The sequence below is a fragment of the Osmia lignaria genome, chromosome 16, assembly GCF_051020975.1.
Source record: "Osmia lignaria lignaria isolate PbOS001 chromosome 16, iyOsmLign1, whole genome shotgun sequence".
Classification (NCBI taxonomy): Eukaryota; Metazoa; Arthropoda; class Insecta; order Hymenoptera; family Megachilidae; genus Osmia; species Osmia lignaria.
In genome coordinates, this window is record NC_135047.1 from 8,862,147 (window position 1) to 8,875,417 (window position 13,271).

A 13,271-nucleotide genomic window follows, 5' to 3' on the forward strand; every position below is an offset into this window, starting at 1 on the left:
AATATTTAATTGAAAGAAGGTACAAACAGTAATCGTGGGTAATTATAGAATATTAATTATATTTTTGTTAACTATATTACGAAATACTTACTTTCACCAAAGAGAATTGTCAATTATATAATAAGTATAGTATAATAATCCTTATTGAAGTACCACCCGTTGATAACATATTGATTCAATATTTTCACCATTGTAACCTTGAACTTGACTAACGTATTCACTGTTTCTGGGGAGTGTCTGCAATCTTGTATTAGTAACTGTTAATTATACCTTTTGTATCATTTTTATTAATAATTATGGATCCTTCGATCTTCCCTGAAGAAATTTGGATAAAAATTTTATTATATTGTGATGTACCTGATATTATTGCTTTCGGTAGAACATGTAAATATTTAAGGAAAACTTCTGATACTGATTACCTGTGGTAAGTTCGAGGTTAAGTTTATGTCAAAGTTATATTGAAGTTCAATAATTTAACTGCTAAATAAATATAAATTAATTTCATTACAAGTTTTCAATAAAAAATGAAAAAGAATATATCTAAAACTATATGTAACTTCTAAAATTGTTATACAAAAATAACATCATTTATATCAATTTGTTTCTTTGAAATCTGTATGTTACTATTTAAATTAAACATATGTATTTGGAAAACTGTTCTTAAATAAATTTTCTTTGCTTTCTTTTGTAGGAAAATGAAGTGGCTACAATTGATTTCAAAAGTACATTTTAAATTTCCAGACATGAAATGTCTGCAACTGCTTAGTGTTAGTTTTAAAGCAATGTGTTATAGATTACATATGGTAATTACATCAGGGGAAAATTTTCATTTTCCAAAATGTCGTCATTGTAGTGGTTATACGTGTCAAAGAAATTGTGTTGAAGGTTCTAGTGCAAAAGTAGTAATTGAAATTGGAAATAAATACACATGGGTCATTACGCCACATTTTGAATTAAGAAGGCATTTATCAATGTTTGGTGTACCTAAATACAATAATGAAACATATTTGGAGCAAACACAAAATGTTCCAAGCAGTAGTGCACGACCAAAGGGTGATGGAAAATCATTAGCTAAGAAATTCAAACTGCTGAAATTATCTGAACTGGCAACTGCTAAGATTCCAAGACCAAGTGGTCCATTTTGTGTATTTTGTAATTCTGTTAAATTGTACAGGGAGAAAAAAAGATTAATTACACATCAAAATGATCCAACATGTTATGCAAGACCAAATCCAATTTATGAAAAACTTATAAATGGATATTGCACAGATACTGTTGAAGTACTTGGAATTCCAAATGTTGATCTTGTTAGTCCAGCAGAAGCATTATTAAGCGATGGAACATTTTCTGTTCTTAAAACATTTGTTGGTCATTTATTTCATCAGATGAGATTAACATCTACTTTAAGAAAACCCAATGCAGTACTTATGTTCTGTGAACCATTAGCTATGCATCCAGCACTCAGAAAAGAATTATTGCATTATTTGTTCCAAGAAGTTAAAGTGTCAAGGTAAGTTAAAAGAATCGTACAAGAAAATAAAAAATTAGAAAAGTATAATTCACATGTTGCTGTATTGTTAATTAAATTTTATTTTTATCTCTAATCAAATTTTGTAGAGTATGTTTAGTCCCAAAGCCTCTAGCAGCATGTGCAATGCTGGATGTGGAAACTTGTGTAGTTGTTGATAGCGGAGCTCTTAGTACAACAGTAGCTGTTGTAATTGGCGGACGTGTTATACCACAACGCTGGAGATTATTACCTGTGGGTGGGTGGCATGTAGCTTATCATTTAAAGCAAGCCATGCATTGGTACCTAAAAGAATGTTATCATATTCCTATATCATATTTGGATACATTGTCTATCAAAGAAAGATGTAGGCTAAGCTACAATATTAAAAATGAAGAAAAACGTGTAGGTCAAAAAACAAGGGAATGTATTACAGTACGTAGTTATGCTGGCAACGAACGATTTTTGGTAAGTAAATTATATATTGATTGAACACGAGGGTTTTTAATAAAATTTCATGTAAGATGTAAAAGAAAAATTGATGAAATGTTTAAAAGAAAATATTGAATTGAACGTTTTCCAGAGAGTTTCCTTAGGTTCTGAATTATATATTGCTCCTGAAATGATGTATATCAATCTTGGTTTACCACAAGTGATAAAAGATGTAACATTTGGTTTATCAGAAGAAATACTGCACGATTGCCTCTCGCATATATTACTAACGGGAGGCAACACACACCTTTCAGGTTTTGAATTAAGATTAACTAAAGATTTACGGGAATTATTGCCTGAACATAGCAAAATTTTAGAAGTAAAAAGTTGCCCTGGCACTCATAGTTGGAATGTTGCCATGGGTTCCACGTATGTGCCTTTAACTGTACATCCTGGTGAGTATATAATTTTCACTTAAAAAATGTATTTTAATTATCAACTAAAGATAACAATACATTTTTATATAAAATGATGTGTATAACTTTTTTGTTAATTATTATACTAGACAAAACACCACCTGAATATGTAGAGGGTAATCCATTTTGGCTATCAAGAGAAGAATATATTTTATTTGGATGTGAATCATTGAAGCAGTAAAATTATAATAACTGATTTGACACAATACTGATACCTCACTTATTGTATAAATGCAAAACCATGCATGTGTAAAAATATTGCAGCATTAAAGGATAAACCATCATGAAGCAAATCTTTTCATGAATTGCCTTTAAATTATATGCAGAATGTAAGATAGATGATTAAAATTACATTCCAAGATAAAGTGCTTGGATCAAAATAAATATTGGTTGGTATTTAAAGGTTTGTTTAATATTATTTTGTATTAATACTGTTTAAATATTTACTATGTTACAGACACTTCTGGGGCCCATTTTCTAAACAAGGGAGCGGAAGGTGTGAATTCTCCCACCGCGTATGCAATGAATCTCGGATAGGTATACGTTGCTATACTTACACGTATTAAGCTCTTCATTTCATTTTGCCTTATTACTCCATGTTTAATCTTTCAACATTACATCCCTTTTAAAACATATAGGTATTATTAATACACATAATATTTCACACTGTCATCCCTTTCCATATTTGACTACAAAATTCTTCTGTTGCTATATTTTTATTATTTTTTATAGGTACAGATTTTTTTTAATATAATTATTCAAAGAGTCTCGATTTTCTAATGTGATTGGAATTTCTTTATTTGAGTAATGATAGTTTTAATGTTACATTATCCAACATACCAAAAATATATTTATTTTGTTATTATAGAAATTCTTTATTAACACCTATGTTTCTTGTTTTCATTTAAAATTATTCAAATCCAAAAATTCCGTCCATCCCAGGTTTTTGACTATCTGGTAAATTTTATTCATGATCATGTATAGAATGTGTTTGATAAGTAGAGTTCCGAATGGTTTTCTTCCACATTTGGCTAGGAGAAAATATAAACTTTAATTGAGAAAAGCTTTAATTAAATTATAAACAGTATTTGTTGCTATATACTTGTTTCTAGTACCTTTATCATATTTTAAGTTTATCTTACAACTTATTTCATAAGGGATAAAAGCCTTACATTTACAGTTTTAAAATTGCAGTTTCCTATTTCTATCACAAGGTAATCATTGTACATATACAATTTAAATAGTAAACTGTTTTGTAAATATAAAGTATATATATATATGAAATCGCTTGAAGTATACTGTACAGGTGGAACATTTTAGAAAGTATTATTTGAAAACAAGTATTACTTATAAATACTGACTAGAGTATTTCTAAGAAATTGTCTACGATTTCATAAATTTACATCACGTTATCTTGCCAAAATAATAAATATATATGATAGTTAGAAGGAAAAAGATTAACATTTCTAGTCACTTTAAATACAATTGAACTGTTTAGACTTTCCTTCCAAAATAATAAGTACTATTAAGAATAAGAATTTATAATGACTAATAATAGAGATCTTTGTGATTTAATTTTATCAAATAAAAGATAATTGCTACTATAACTTTGTCAACTTTAGATTTAATTTTATGAACAATTTAATATTTTAATATGTACAGTAAAAATTTTATTGATTACCAAACTATAATTGATAAGTTACATAGTATTGAAATAATGAAGTACGTTTTAATACTACATTAGATGAAGTATGGTATTAATGTATGTACAAGTTAATTTAAACATGTTACAAATATTGTATTATAAATCGCATTTTTTTCTAATGAAAATTGATATGAATTATTATAATATTGTAATAAATTTTAATTCATAATATAATTATCATTAGAAACGCTTGTAAAACATAACATTTGTATAATATAAACATGTACATAATTTAACAAGTTTAAACTATAATAATGGTATAAATATTTGTAGCATAATTTTTACAAATGATGTATTTACTATCAAGTATATATTTTTTTTCAATTTTTTTATTAACTTAATTGCAATTTTTGTTTGATATTGGTTCTTTAAACAGAAGTAAAAATTGTATAATTTGATTTTTTCAAATATATTTTTAAAATTTTTAAGTACAGTCGATATTAAAACTATAATTACCAGTAAAATAATCAAAATCAGTATTTTTTTTAATGACTGTTTTTACACCCCTTGGAAAATTTATTTTAAAGTTTTTGATTAATACAATGTATTAAAAACGTCCGTATAATTGTTATGTATACAATAATATAAAAATATTGTATATACTGTATATATACATTTATTGTGTATTAAATATGAAATTCTGTATCTCACTGTTATTTTGATTATTGGGCCAGAGAAATCGGTAACTATTAACGTCTTATAAATAAAAATAACTTGGTGTAGTAAAGACCAATTTTGTAATACATTGTTTATTTTCCAACATGGTTATTTATAAATGTGTAGTGCACATTCCAAATTTATCAACTTATACACAAAATTACACATTTCATCAGAAAATAATTCTTAGTAGTACATATTTTTTTAATTATGTATACATATATGTTTCCATGTATTATATATAATATGTTTAAATACATACATGCCTATACATTGAAATAATATAAAACAAAAATTTATAATTCATAATTTCAATCAATTGTATTATACAAAGAAATATTCTGAAACAAAGGAACTCATTACAATTTTAGATACTATTAATATAACAAATTTATATTCCTTACAGATATAAAAATTAATTTTAATGATTAGCACTGCACATATTAACTCATTATTATCTATTGACTAAAATGTAAATGTTTGTATATAGAACTATACAAATTTGGTGATAGGTCATACATTATTAATTCACAGTTTTTAAAAATATCTACGAATTTTTTGCTTTATACCATAGTTAATAAGTATAAAACTTCACAAATTGATTCTATTTATGCTATATACTCACTATCTATACAAATACAAATTTTACTGCATTTTTGCCTGAAAGTATACACTGCGTGTAATATATATGTAAATAAATACTTCTCTACTCAATTACTTGCAGAAAAAATGCAAGTTATATTGTTTGACTGTAATTTGACTAACTTGCTTGTATCATAAAAATATGCAAATGTTTACTTTCTTAACTTATACTCTAAAAGTCAGAAAATTCCGTTTGTTTAGACACAGATATGAAAAAGTGTAAAATATGCCACCTAGTAAAAAATGGTAATATTAAAAATATTACATTAGATTATATAAAACCTTTTTTTTTACTTTGTATTTAAACTGACATATCTTTTCAGCTTATAACAACATATCATAAAACAGTTCTTAATTGGTTCATAGTAACTTATATAAATTAAAGTACACCATCTAACATGGTATTTTGTAACAAGTTTTTCAACAAGAAATTTTTCACATAAGCATGTGATGTATTATGTACACAGTAGTGAATTCCTTAAAATCAGAACACATACATTATAATTTGCTTCATACTGTTTTCATAAATTGATTTATGATTCTGTTTTTTTCTTTTTTTAAAATGAAATACGAATAATACCAGTATAGATATATATTAATTTGGCTTTTCGTGTATATGGTATTATCACAAACTGTGGCATTAAAAAAAGGTACTACCTGCTAAGTTCCAGAAATAATAAATCTTCGTAATTAATATAAGCGTTTCATTCTATATGTAATATGTACAATATGTAATCTGCAATGAACTACATTTTGAAAATTTGTCTTAGAGTTGTTTTCTAATCGTTATAAATAAATATCTTGTATTAAAAATGAAAAGTTATACATATCTTCTTGTAAAATTTATAATAAATTTTCTTGATATCAGTTGAGACATGATTTCAACAAAGAAGCACAGCCGTTATTTCTTCCACAGAACGGAATAGTTAATGTACAACAAAATTATATAAAAAAAACATTATGTATGGTCAAATTTATATTGTAAAGAACGTTCGTCATGTTTATGTATTTTTTAGCTGAGATAGAAAATGCTCCTAATTTGATATCTATGTGCTTCAATGATACATATTTATTTATACAAGCTATGTACAAAAACGTCTAATTAAGACTTATACACAGTATTAATTTATTGTTAATGTTTCTTGTGAAATAAGAATGCAGTAAAATGTTACTTTTAATAAAAGAAAATAATTCTTTCTTTCTGTCAATTAAAATTAATATTACAAAATTTGACTCATATATGTACAATTTAATCATGTACATAAACTAAGATAAATTTAAATTGTGAAATGTAACCACTGCATTCTAAAAAACTGCTGATCTTTTTAGAAAATGAAATATTTACTTAACAACAAGAAGTTTTTGCAGGTTCTGCTTCGACTAGATTAAAATCTAAACCACCTGGTCTAGCAAATCCAGTTTTTATACCATCCCAACCATCTTCTACTTTATATTCACCAGTTTGAATTCTGTTGTAAACTTCCTGTGTAACTGTTCGAAATGCCTCCTCAACATTAACTCCTGTCTTTGCACTAGTTTCAATGTGATGTACTCCATGTTGATCAGCAAAGGCTCTTGCTTCTTCTTTTGATACTTCTCGCCTACCACCATTAGTAACTAAATCTAATTTACAACCTACTAATGCAAATACAGGGCGATGAGGTTCAATATGCCTACGAGCCTCCATCATCCATTGTGGGATATGCTCAAAACTAGCTCTGTTGCAAACATCATATACAAGCAGAGCTCCAACAGAATTTCTATAATAAGACTTTGTAATCGACCTGAAACAAACCAAATACTCTGTGGTTATTATAAATTATAATTCTTATTTATCATTTACAATCATAATAACAATCTAACATACCTGAATCTTTCTTGGCCAGCTGTATCCCATAATTGTAATTTTATTCTTGTTCCATCTTTAACTGTAATTAATCGAGCAAAGAAGTCCACTCCGACTGTTGGGTCTGAAAGCTAAATAAATGAAATAATAACAGAAATCAATAACACTGAATATGAGATGAATATAAATAATTAAGAAAAGTATATTTCATTTTTAAATAATATAGAGTTGTAATGTTCTAATATCCTAAATTTTTCTATTGAAAAGTAGCTATCAGTCAGAATATTATTAGACCAGGAAATTGGAGATAATCCAATTGTACCACTAAATTGACAAAATAACATTTTTAAATCATACAGGATCCCAATATCGATTATGATTCAATTCATTAGCGTCATGAAAAATAACATCGAGGACGAAGCATGAACATGTACTGTGTTCGTTTTAAAATCAATTTTTATATTCATTCAACGTTGTTGACGAAACAATGAGTCGCTGCATATGTACCTCTGCGAACTTCCCATCGGTGAAATATTTCAATAAAGAACTTTTCCCGACTGTACTGTCACCAATGAGTATCAGACGAAACTGATAGTCAAAAATTGGGTCCACCATCTTGACGTCTATTACGATTAAAGTTCTTCACAAGCAATACCTGCGTTGTCACTTAGAAATTCATGATTTTCCTATGTACTCTTGTCAAGAGTGAGAACCTTGCTGACCGTGACATTAATCATCAGCTTCCTACCTTTGCCCAACACTGTACTGCTCTTATTGCGCACGACACTGTGCAAATAAACACGCAGCTTCGTAAGAATCATTGTAATTAAAATGTATTGTAATTTACAATAAACTATACAGTGTATAGTATACAATATACAGTATACAGCGCTTGCTGATCGCTTCTACTTTCTCTACTCTTGTTTTTAACTTTTGTTTTAATACTTGGGTAACTATACGATTAGTGTTCATTCATTCAAATAATTTTGTACACCACACAATAATCTTAGAATGATTTATAATTTTTGTTTACAGTTTCATCTATAAATAATCTGTATCTTTCTATAACTACAAAATGTTTAAAGAATTCCAGAAAAAACACAAAAAAATATGTATGTCTGCGCTTTAAGTTTATTAAGATTTTTCTACTAACATGATTAAAAAATCATTGTGAAACTAAATTATATTTTAAGAAGCACTGTTTTCTTTCTTTTCTACTGCTTTTAATGATAAAAGAGTTATCTTATCTATTACAATTGAGATGATTAAAGGTTAATTACATGATGATTCAATTAGTCATTTTTACGCATACTAAAACGCAATATAAAAAGTGTCGTTCATCTTTTACATATGTATAAAATTATACATTTAATGAATGCAAGTTCAAATTTGTTATTTTGTAATCGTTTAAAATTTGATGATGTCAAAGATTAACAATATGCTTTGAAATTTTATCTGATGCATTACTTATAGTGGTAGCCTGTTATTTACTGACGATGAGTTTCGTAACACATGTTAGATACTGTCGGACAGTGTCAGGCATTTTTCGAATAATTTAAGCTAAATAAGTGATTTCTGTTCAAAAATATTAATTTATTTTTTTTTCTAGATCTTCGAAATTGAATAATAAGAAGTTTGTTCAACAAAAATGGACGAAGAAAAGTTGATTGATGAAATTATTAAGTTACGTGAACTGTTGCGCGCAAAGGAAGATCAACTGGCGGCTTTAAGGCGCGAGAAACAAATTATCCAAGATTACGGTTTAAGTAATAATGAGATATCAAGATACAGCAGACAAATTTTCTTACCAGAAATTGGTATTAAAGGTGTATCTTATTAATATCATTTATTTCCTATATTGGTTATTTAATATTTTGTAATATGTATTATACGATAACACTTTCAATTATGTAATTTTAGGTCAGTTAAAATTAAAAAATAGTGCAATATTAATTGTTGGAGCAGGTGGTCTTGGATGTCCTGCTGCATTATATTTGGCATCTGCTGGAGTTGGACAGATTGGTATAATTGATTATGACAGTATTGAGCTTAATAATCTTCACAGACAACTGTTATATGCAGAAACAGATATTGGAATACCAAAAGTGGATGCAGCTGCAGAAAAACTTAATAGGTACTCGTGAACCAACATGGCATTGTTTATAAATTTTTCAATTGATATATGAATTAAATGCCTCATGTTAATTTCAGATTAAATAATAACATTAAAGTTACACAATATAAAGTTCAACTAGATAGTAATAATGCTTTAGAAATAATAAAATGTTACGATGTAGTGCTGGATGCTACCGATAATGTAGCAACACGATATCTATTAAATGATGCATGTGTTTTAACCAAGAAGCCTTTAGTTTCAGCATCAGCATTAAGATTTGAAGGACATTTATCTGTATTTAATTATTATGGTCCCTGCTATAGGTGTATATTTCCCACACCTCCTCCTCCAGAGACAGTAACAAACTGTGGCGATGGTGGTGTTTTTGGTCCAGGTTTGTGATTATTTTATATTTTATTTTAATTTTATAGTTTATTTTTATAAGAAAACTATTTATCATTTTATTTAAGTACAGCTGTTGGTACTATTGGTGTTCTACAAGCACTAGAAGCTCTAAAAATTCTACTCAATTTACCTCATGTATTATCTGGTCAACTTTTATTATTTGACGGATTAGAAACGAAATTCCGAAATATTAAGTTGCGTGCTAAAAATGTAAATTGTATTATTTGCGGTGAACATCCGATTTTACAAAAGCTGATCGATTACGAACAGTTTTGTGGTTCCAAAGCAAACGATAAAGATCTAAAGTTAAATTTGTTAAGAGAAGAGGAAAGAATAAGCGTAGAAGAATATAATAGAGCACTAAAATTGAGAACAGAAGCTCACGTTTTGATTGATGTGCGTTCTCCTGAAGAATTTGAAATTTGTAACTTAAGGAATTCTATAAATATACCATTAAACGAAATTAATAATGATGAAAATATATCGTTAATAAAACGTAAGATACAAGAAATATTGGACAAATATGATGCAGCTAATTGTATGTAAACATTTACTTACCATTTGTTATATTAATTGCAAATATATAGAAAGCACTTTTTTTTCTTTTAGTATACGTTATGTGTAGAAGAGGAAATGATTCACAAAAGGCTGTGAGAAGTCTTCAAAAAGTATTTAACAGAAGTAACTTAACAATAAAGGATGTAATTGGTGGAATTCATGCTTGGAGTAGAAGAATTGATCACACCTTTCCAGTGTATTGATTATATAAAATTATAATCATTTTTTATTCATAAAATTAATATGAACAGAATTTCAATATTTAACATAGATTTTTATAAATGATGTATATGTGAATTACATATACACCTACAATTAGAAAAATATATTGTTGTATGTAAAGTAAGTTAATTCATTCAGTATATTTTTCTATTTCTAAACTAGTTAAACTTGTTTCTGGATGTTTGTAGTGAGAATCTGATAAATTTCTCAATTTATCTGCTGCCTGTTCTGGTGTTAAATCTCTCTGTGCTTGGGCAAGAAGTTCATACCCAACCATATGTTTTTTTATAGTTGCAGAACGCAGTAAAGGAGGTAAGTAAATTCCATGAAAAGTCCAGTAAGGAAAATCTTCTCTTATATATTGGCCAGTGGGTGCACCTTTCAATAAAATGTATTATAATCTTTTATAAGTTTGTATACATAGTAAGTATTTGATTACATACCATGCCATCCCATAGAATAAGGAAAAGAACATTGAAATAAATTATCATATTTTGTACATAATCTTTTCATAGCAACTGCCAATGATTCTTGTTGACATTCTGTTAAATCCTGCATTCTAGATACTTGTTTTTTGGGTAGAACCATAGTTTCATATGGCCATATTGCCCAAAATGGTACTAAAACTACCCAATCTCGAGTTTCAAATACAACACGTTCCTTTAATATAAATTAATAACATCAATTTAAATTTACAAACATTTCCTTTTTAACCAACATATTTTACCTTCTTAAGAAGTTCTTTCTGCATATAATCTATAAGAAGTGGTTTCTTCTTACGATTATAATAATCACTGAGAAATCTATCTTTTATTTTAGCTTCATTTGGTAAGAAAGAACTAGCCCAAATTTGACAATGAGGGTGTGTATTACTGCATCCCATTAAAGCACCCCGATTTTCAAAAATTTGGACCCATGTCCATTTTTCTCCTAGTTCAAGCATTTCAGAGATCCATCTGAAATATGAGAATCCTTATTATACATTAAGATAAAGAAATCAATTTTATTTTAATTAATAATAACCATACCTTTTAATCACTTCTTTGATTTCAGAAACTTCCATAAGTGCTACTGTAACATTAGATTTTGGATGAAAACACATTACTTTACAAGTACCTCTGGCAGCATCCATTTGAAATAATTCATCTTCTGACTTTGATGGACTAGGAACTGATTCTAATAGTGCAGGAAAATCATTAACAAATGAATATGTGTTTTCATACATTGGAGTAATCTGAAAAAAGTAAAACAAAATTTTGCATATATATTCAAAAATTGCAAGAATAAATGTAAAAACATGTTTGAATATACTACCTGTCCGCTAGCTCTAATATTGCCTGGGCAAAGTGGGTTATCAGGATCATAATCTGGGAGGTCTTCTTCTATATTTGGTTCTACATGTCCTCCCCATGGTCTTTTCATTCGATGAGGGGACACTAGTACCCATTCTCCCTTTAAGGGATTATATCGAATATGTTGATGTTCTATAAAATATTGATCCAATAGTTCGAACATAGAATGTTAATTTAAAATAATTTCTTGGCAAAAACGAAAATTCTAACCAGTAGGATTAAATTCTTCCTTTAAAGCACCTGTGCCATTTTTTGATTTTTCTTTATCATCTAGAAACCAAAGCAAATACATATTTATGTGTTTCTACAACAAATACAGAACATACAAAATGTTCTGTTTGATCAATATGTATGTATATATATATATATATTTGCGTACACAATTACTTACAAGCAGAATGATATATTTAAATTATAACAAGTTTTAATAAACACGTAAATTTTACTTTAATATTAATTAGATGTTTAATAAATTCACAAAGTAACTATTTGTTGAGTTTAATGAAATAAAATGTACTATAAGTAATATAAAACTATTACGTTAAACGTGTCAATAAATTTATGATACGTTTTAGGAAAAGAAAAAAAAGTTGCGGCAAGTCATATGACCGATACCACATGCTTCAATAATTTACTTCTTCAAAAAATACTCCACGATCAATAATAATACGTATTTAGAATAATTAAGTTTATTCTTTACGTTTTAACTTTACATTTAAATACTGTTTATTATTGTATTTTTACCTGTTGATGCAGACATTTGAAATTTGAATTAAACGCTTGGCTACTTTAATTATATACTGAGAAACTTCTCGTATCAGTAGTAATTTAAGATGTATTTATCGTTCCTCTTATAGACAACATACTCACGTAACCGTAGTTATAAATTACGATAACGTTTACCTTGCTTATGAAATGTTAAAGTACCCGTATGCAAGTATGTATGCATGTATATGTATTCTCATTTTTCTATACAAAAGTATATATACATATATCTATGCATGTGTGCATGATGTATGCATATGTATATATATATAGCCGTTTCGCGCTAAAGTATTTATGTGAGTATGGTTCGAAGCAATTTGCTATTACCGTCAAGGCGCATTAGATTGTTGCAGCGCAAAGTGTTTAACATTTTTATACTAACGATAAGATAGAGCAAATGGTGCTCGTTTTCGTGACACAAATTCAAAAGCCCTTGAGAACAAAGGGATATCCAGTTTTTATAGATCTTTAGTCACTGTAGTTTTGTAATAAAAACAGGTAGCGCTAGAAATCATGAAAAGGAATGTTCTTTTTACCGACGACTTTGTCTTCCTACCTTGGTTGAAGCTAATAAAGATGGCGTAAAAC

At 27.8% G+C, this 13,271-nt stretch overlaps 4 protein-coding genes across 15 annotated transcripts; 2 read left to right on the top strand and 2 right to left on the bottom strand.

Annotated features, from left to right (window-relative positions):
* Positions 1-90: 90 nt before the first annotated feature.
* On the top strand, positions 91-3,976 carry LOC117601027 (actin-related protein 6-like). The gene is made up of 6 exons (XM_034317243.2): positions 91-424; positions 692-1,510; positions 1,618-1,975; positions 2,091-2,394; positions 2,505-2,804; positions 2,873-3,976. Exons 1-5 carry the CDS (start codon positions 297-299, stop codon positions 2,594-2,596), a joined length of 1,701 nt encoding a protein of 566 aa, XP_034173134.1. The 5' UTR covers positions 91-296; the 3' UTR covers positions 2,597-2,804; positions 2,873-3,976.
* A 1,185-nt stretch (positions 3,977-5,161) lies between these two features.
* LOC117600933 (RAS oncogene family member Rab39) lies at positions 5,162-7,914 on the bottom strand. Its single transcript, XM_034317024.2, has 3 exons — positions 7,773-7,914; positions 7,287-7,396; positions 5,162-7,203 (listed from the first exon to the last, which is right to left on the bottom strand). Exons 1-3 carry the CDS (start codon positions 7,878-7,880, stop codon positions 6,765-6,767), a joined length of 657 nt encoding a protein of 218 aa, XP_034172915.1. The 5' UTR covers positions 7,881-7,914; the 3' UTR covers positions 5,162-6,764.
* A 164-nt stretch (positions 7,915-8,078) lies between these two features.
* Positions 8,079-11,782, top strand: Uba4 (Ubiquitin-like activating enzyme 4). 9 transcript variants are annotated; one of them, XR_004580556.2, is made up of 8 exons: positions 8,658-8,799; positions 8,875-9,091; positions 9,186-9,399; positions 9,477-9,775; positions 9,857-10,324; positions 10,396-10,686; positions 10,755-10,878; positions 11,620-11,782. XR_004580556.2 is itself a non-coding variant. In XM_034317018.2 (7 exons), exons 3-7 carry the CDS (start codon positions 8,914-8,916, stop codon positions 10,545-10,547), a joined length of 1,311 nt encoding a protein of 436 aa, XP_034172909.1. In that variant the 5' UTR covers positions 8,079-8,214; positions 8,301-8,377; positions 8,875-8,913; the 3' UTR covers positions 10,548-11,782. The 9 variants fall into 9 exon arrangements, 6 of the variants coding, with proteins under 6 accessions (XP_034172909.1, XP_034172907.1, XP_034172910.1 ...); XM_034317018.2 differs by lacking the exon at positions 8,658-8,799 and adding exons at positions 8,079-8,214; positions 8,301-8,377 and having other exon boundaries at positions 10,396-11,782; XR_004580555.2 differs by having other exon boundaries at positions 10,396-10,878.
* Positions 10,697-13,196, bottom strand: Galt (Galactose-1-phosphate uridylyltransferase). 4 transcript variants are annotated; one of them, XM_034317021.2, is made up of 7 exons: positions 13,011-13,196; positions 12,129-12,188; positions 11,881-12,050; positions 11,595-11,800; positions 11,294-11,522; positions 11,010-11,226; positions 10,697-10,944 (listed from the first exon to the last, which is right to left on the bottom strand). In XM_034317021.2, the coding sequence occupies exons 1-7, from the start codon at positions 13,051-13,053 to the stop codon at positions 10,697-10,699; spliced, it is 1,173 nt and encodes a 390-aa protein (XP_034172912.1). In that variant the 5' UTR covers positions 13,054-13,196. The 4 variants fall into 4 exon arrangements, with proteins under 4 accessions (XP_034172912.1, XP_034172913.1, XP_076549144.1 ...); XM_034317022.2 differs by lacking the exon at positions 13,011-13,196 and adding an exon at positions 12,663-12,993; XM_076693029.1 differs by lacking the exon at positions 13,011-13,196 and adding an exon at positions 12,310-12,379.
* Between the last annotated feature and the right edge of the window lie 75 nt (positions 13,197-13,271).

Bases quoted from the DNA above. Each gene is read 5' to 3' on its own strand.
- LOC117601027 (XM_034317243.2), top strand. From the start codon at position 297: ATGGATCCTTCGATCTTCCCTGAAGAAATTTGGATAAAAATTTTATTA. The intron at 425-691 runs GTAAGTTCGAGG...TTTCTTTTGTAG, and splicing joins TCTGATACTGATTACCTGTG to GAAAATGAAGTGGCTACAAT. The intron at 1,511-1,617 runs GTAAGTTAAAAG...CAAATTTTGTAG, and splicing joins CAAGAAGTTAAAGTGTCAAG to AGTATGTTTAGTCCCAAAGC.
- LOC117600933 (XM_034317024.2), bottom strand. From the start codon at position 7,880: ATGGTGGACCCAATTTTTGACTATCAGTTTCGTCTGATACTCATTGGT. The intron at 7,397-7,772 runs GTACATATGCAG...TCATTTATTTAG, and splicing joins CCGATGGGAAGTTCGCAGAG to CTTTCAGACCCAACAGTCGG. The intron at 7,204-7,286 runs GTATGTTAGATT...GGTTTGTTTCAG, and splicing joins GCTGGCCAAGAAAGATTCAG to GTCGATTACAAAGTCTTATT.
- Uba4 (XM_034317018.2), top strand. From the start codon at position 8,914: ATGGACGAAGAAAAGTTGATTGATGAAATTATTAAGTTACGTGAACTG. The intron at 9,092-9,185 runs GTGTATCTTATT...ATGTAATTTTAG, and splicing joins ACCAGAAATTGGTATTAAAG to GTCAGTTAAAATTAAAAAAT. The intron at 10,325-10,395 runs GTATGTAAACAT...TTTTTCTTTTAG, and splicing joins CAAATATGATGCAGCTAATT to TATACGTTATGTGTAGAAGA.
- Galt (XM_034317021.2), bottom strand. From the start codon at position 13,053: ATGTTAAACACTTTGCGCTGCAACAATCTAATGCGCCTTGACG. The intron at 12,189-13,010 runs GTAATAGCAAAT...TTTGGTTTCTAG, and splicing joins CAATCTAATGCGCCTTGACG to ATGATAAAGAAAAATCAAAA. The intron at 11,801-11,880 runs GTAGTATATTCA...TACTTTTTTCAG, and splicing joins ATATTAGAGCTAGCGGACAG to ATTACTCCAATGTATGAAAA.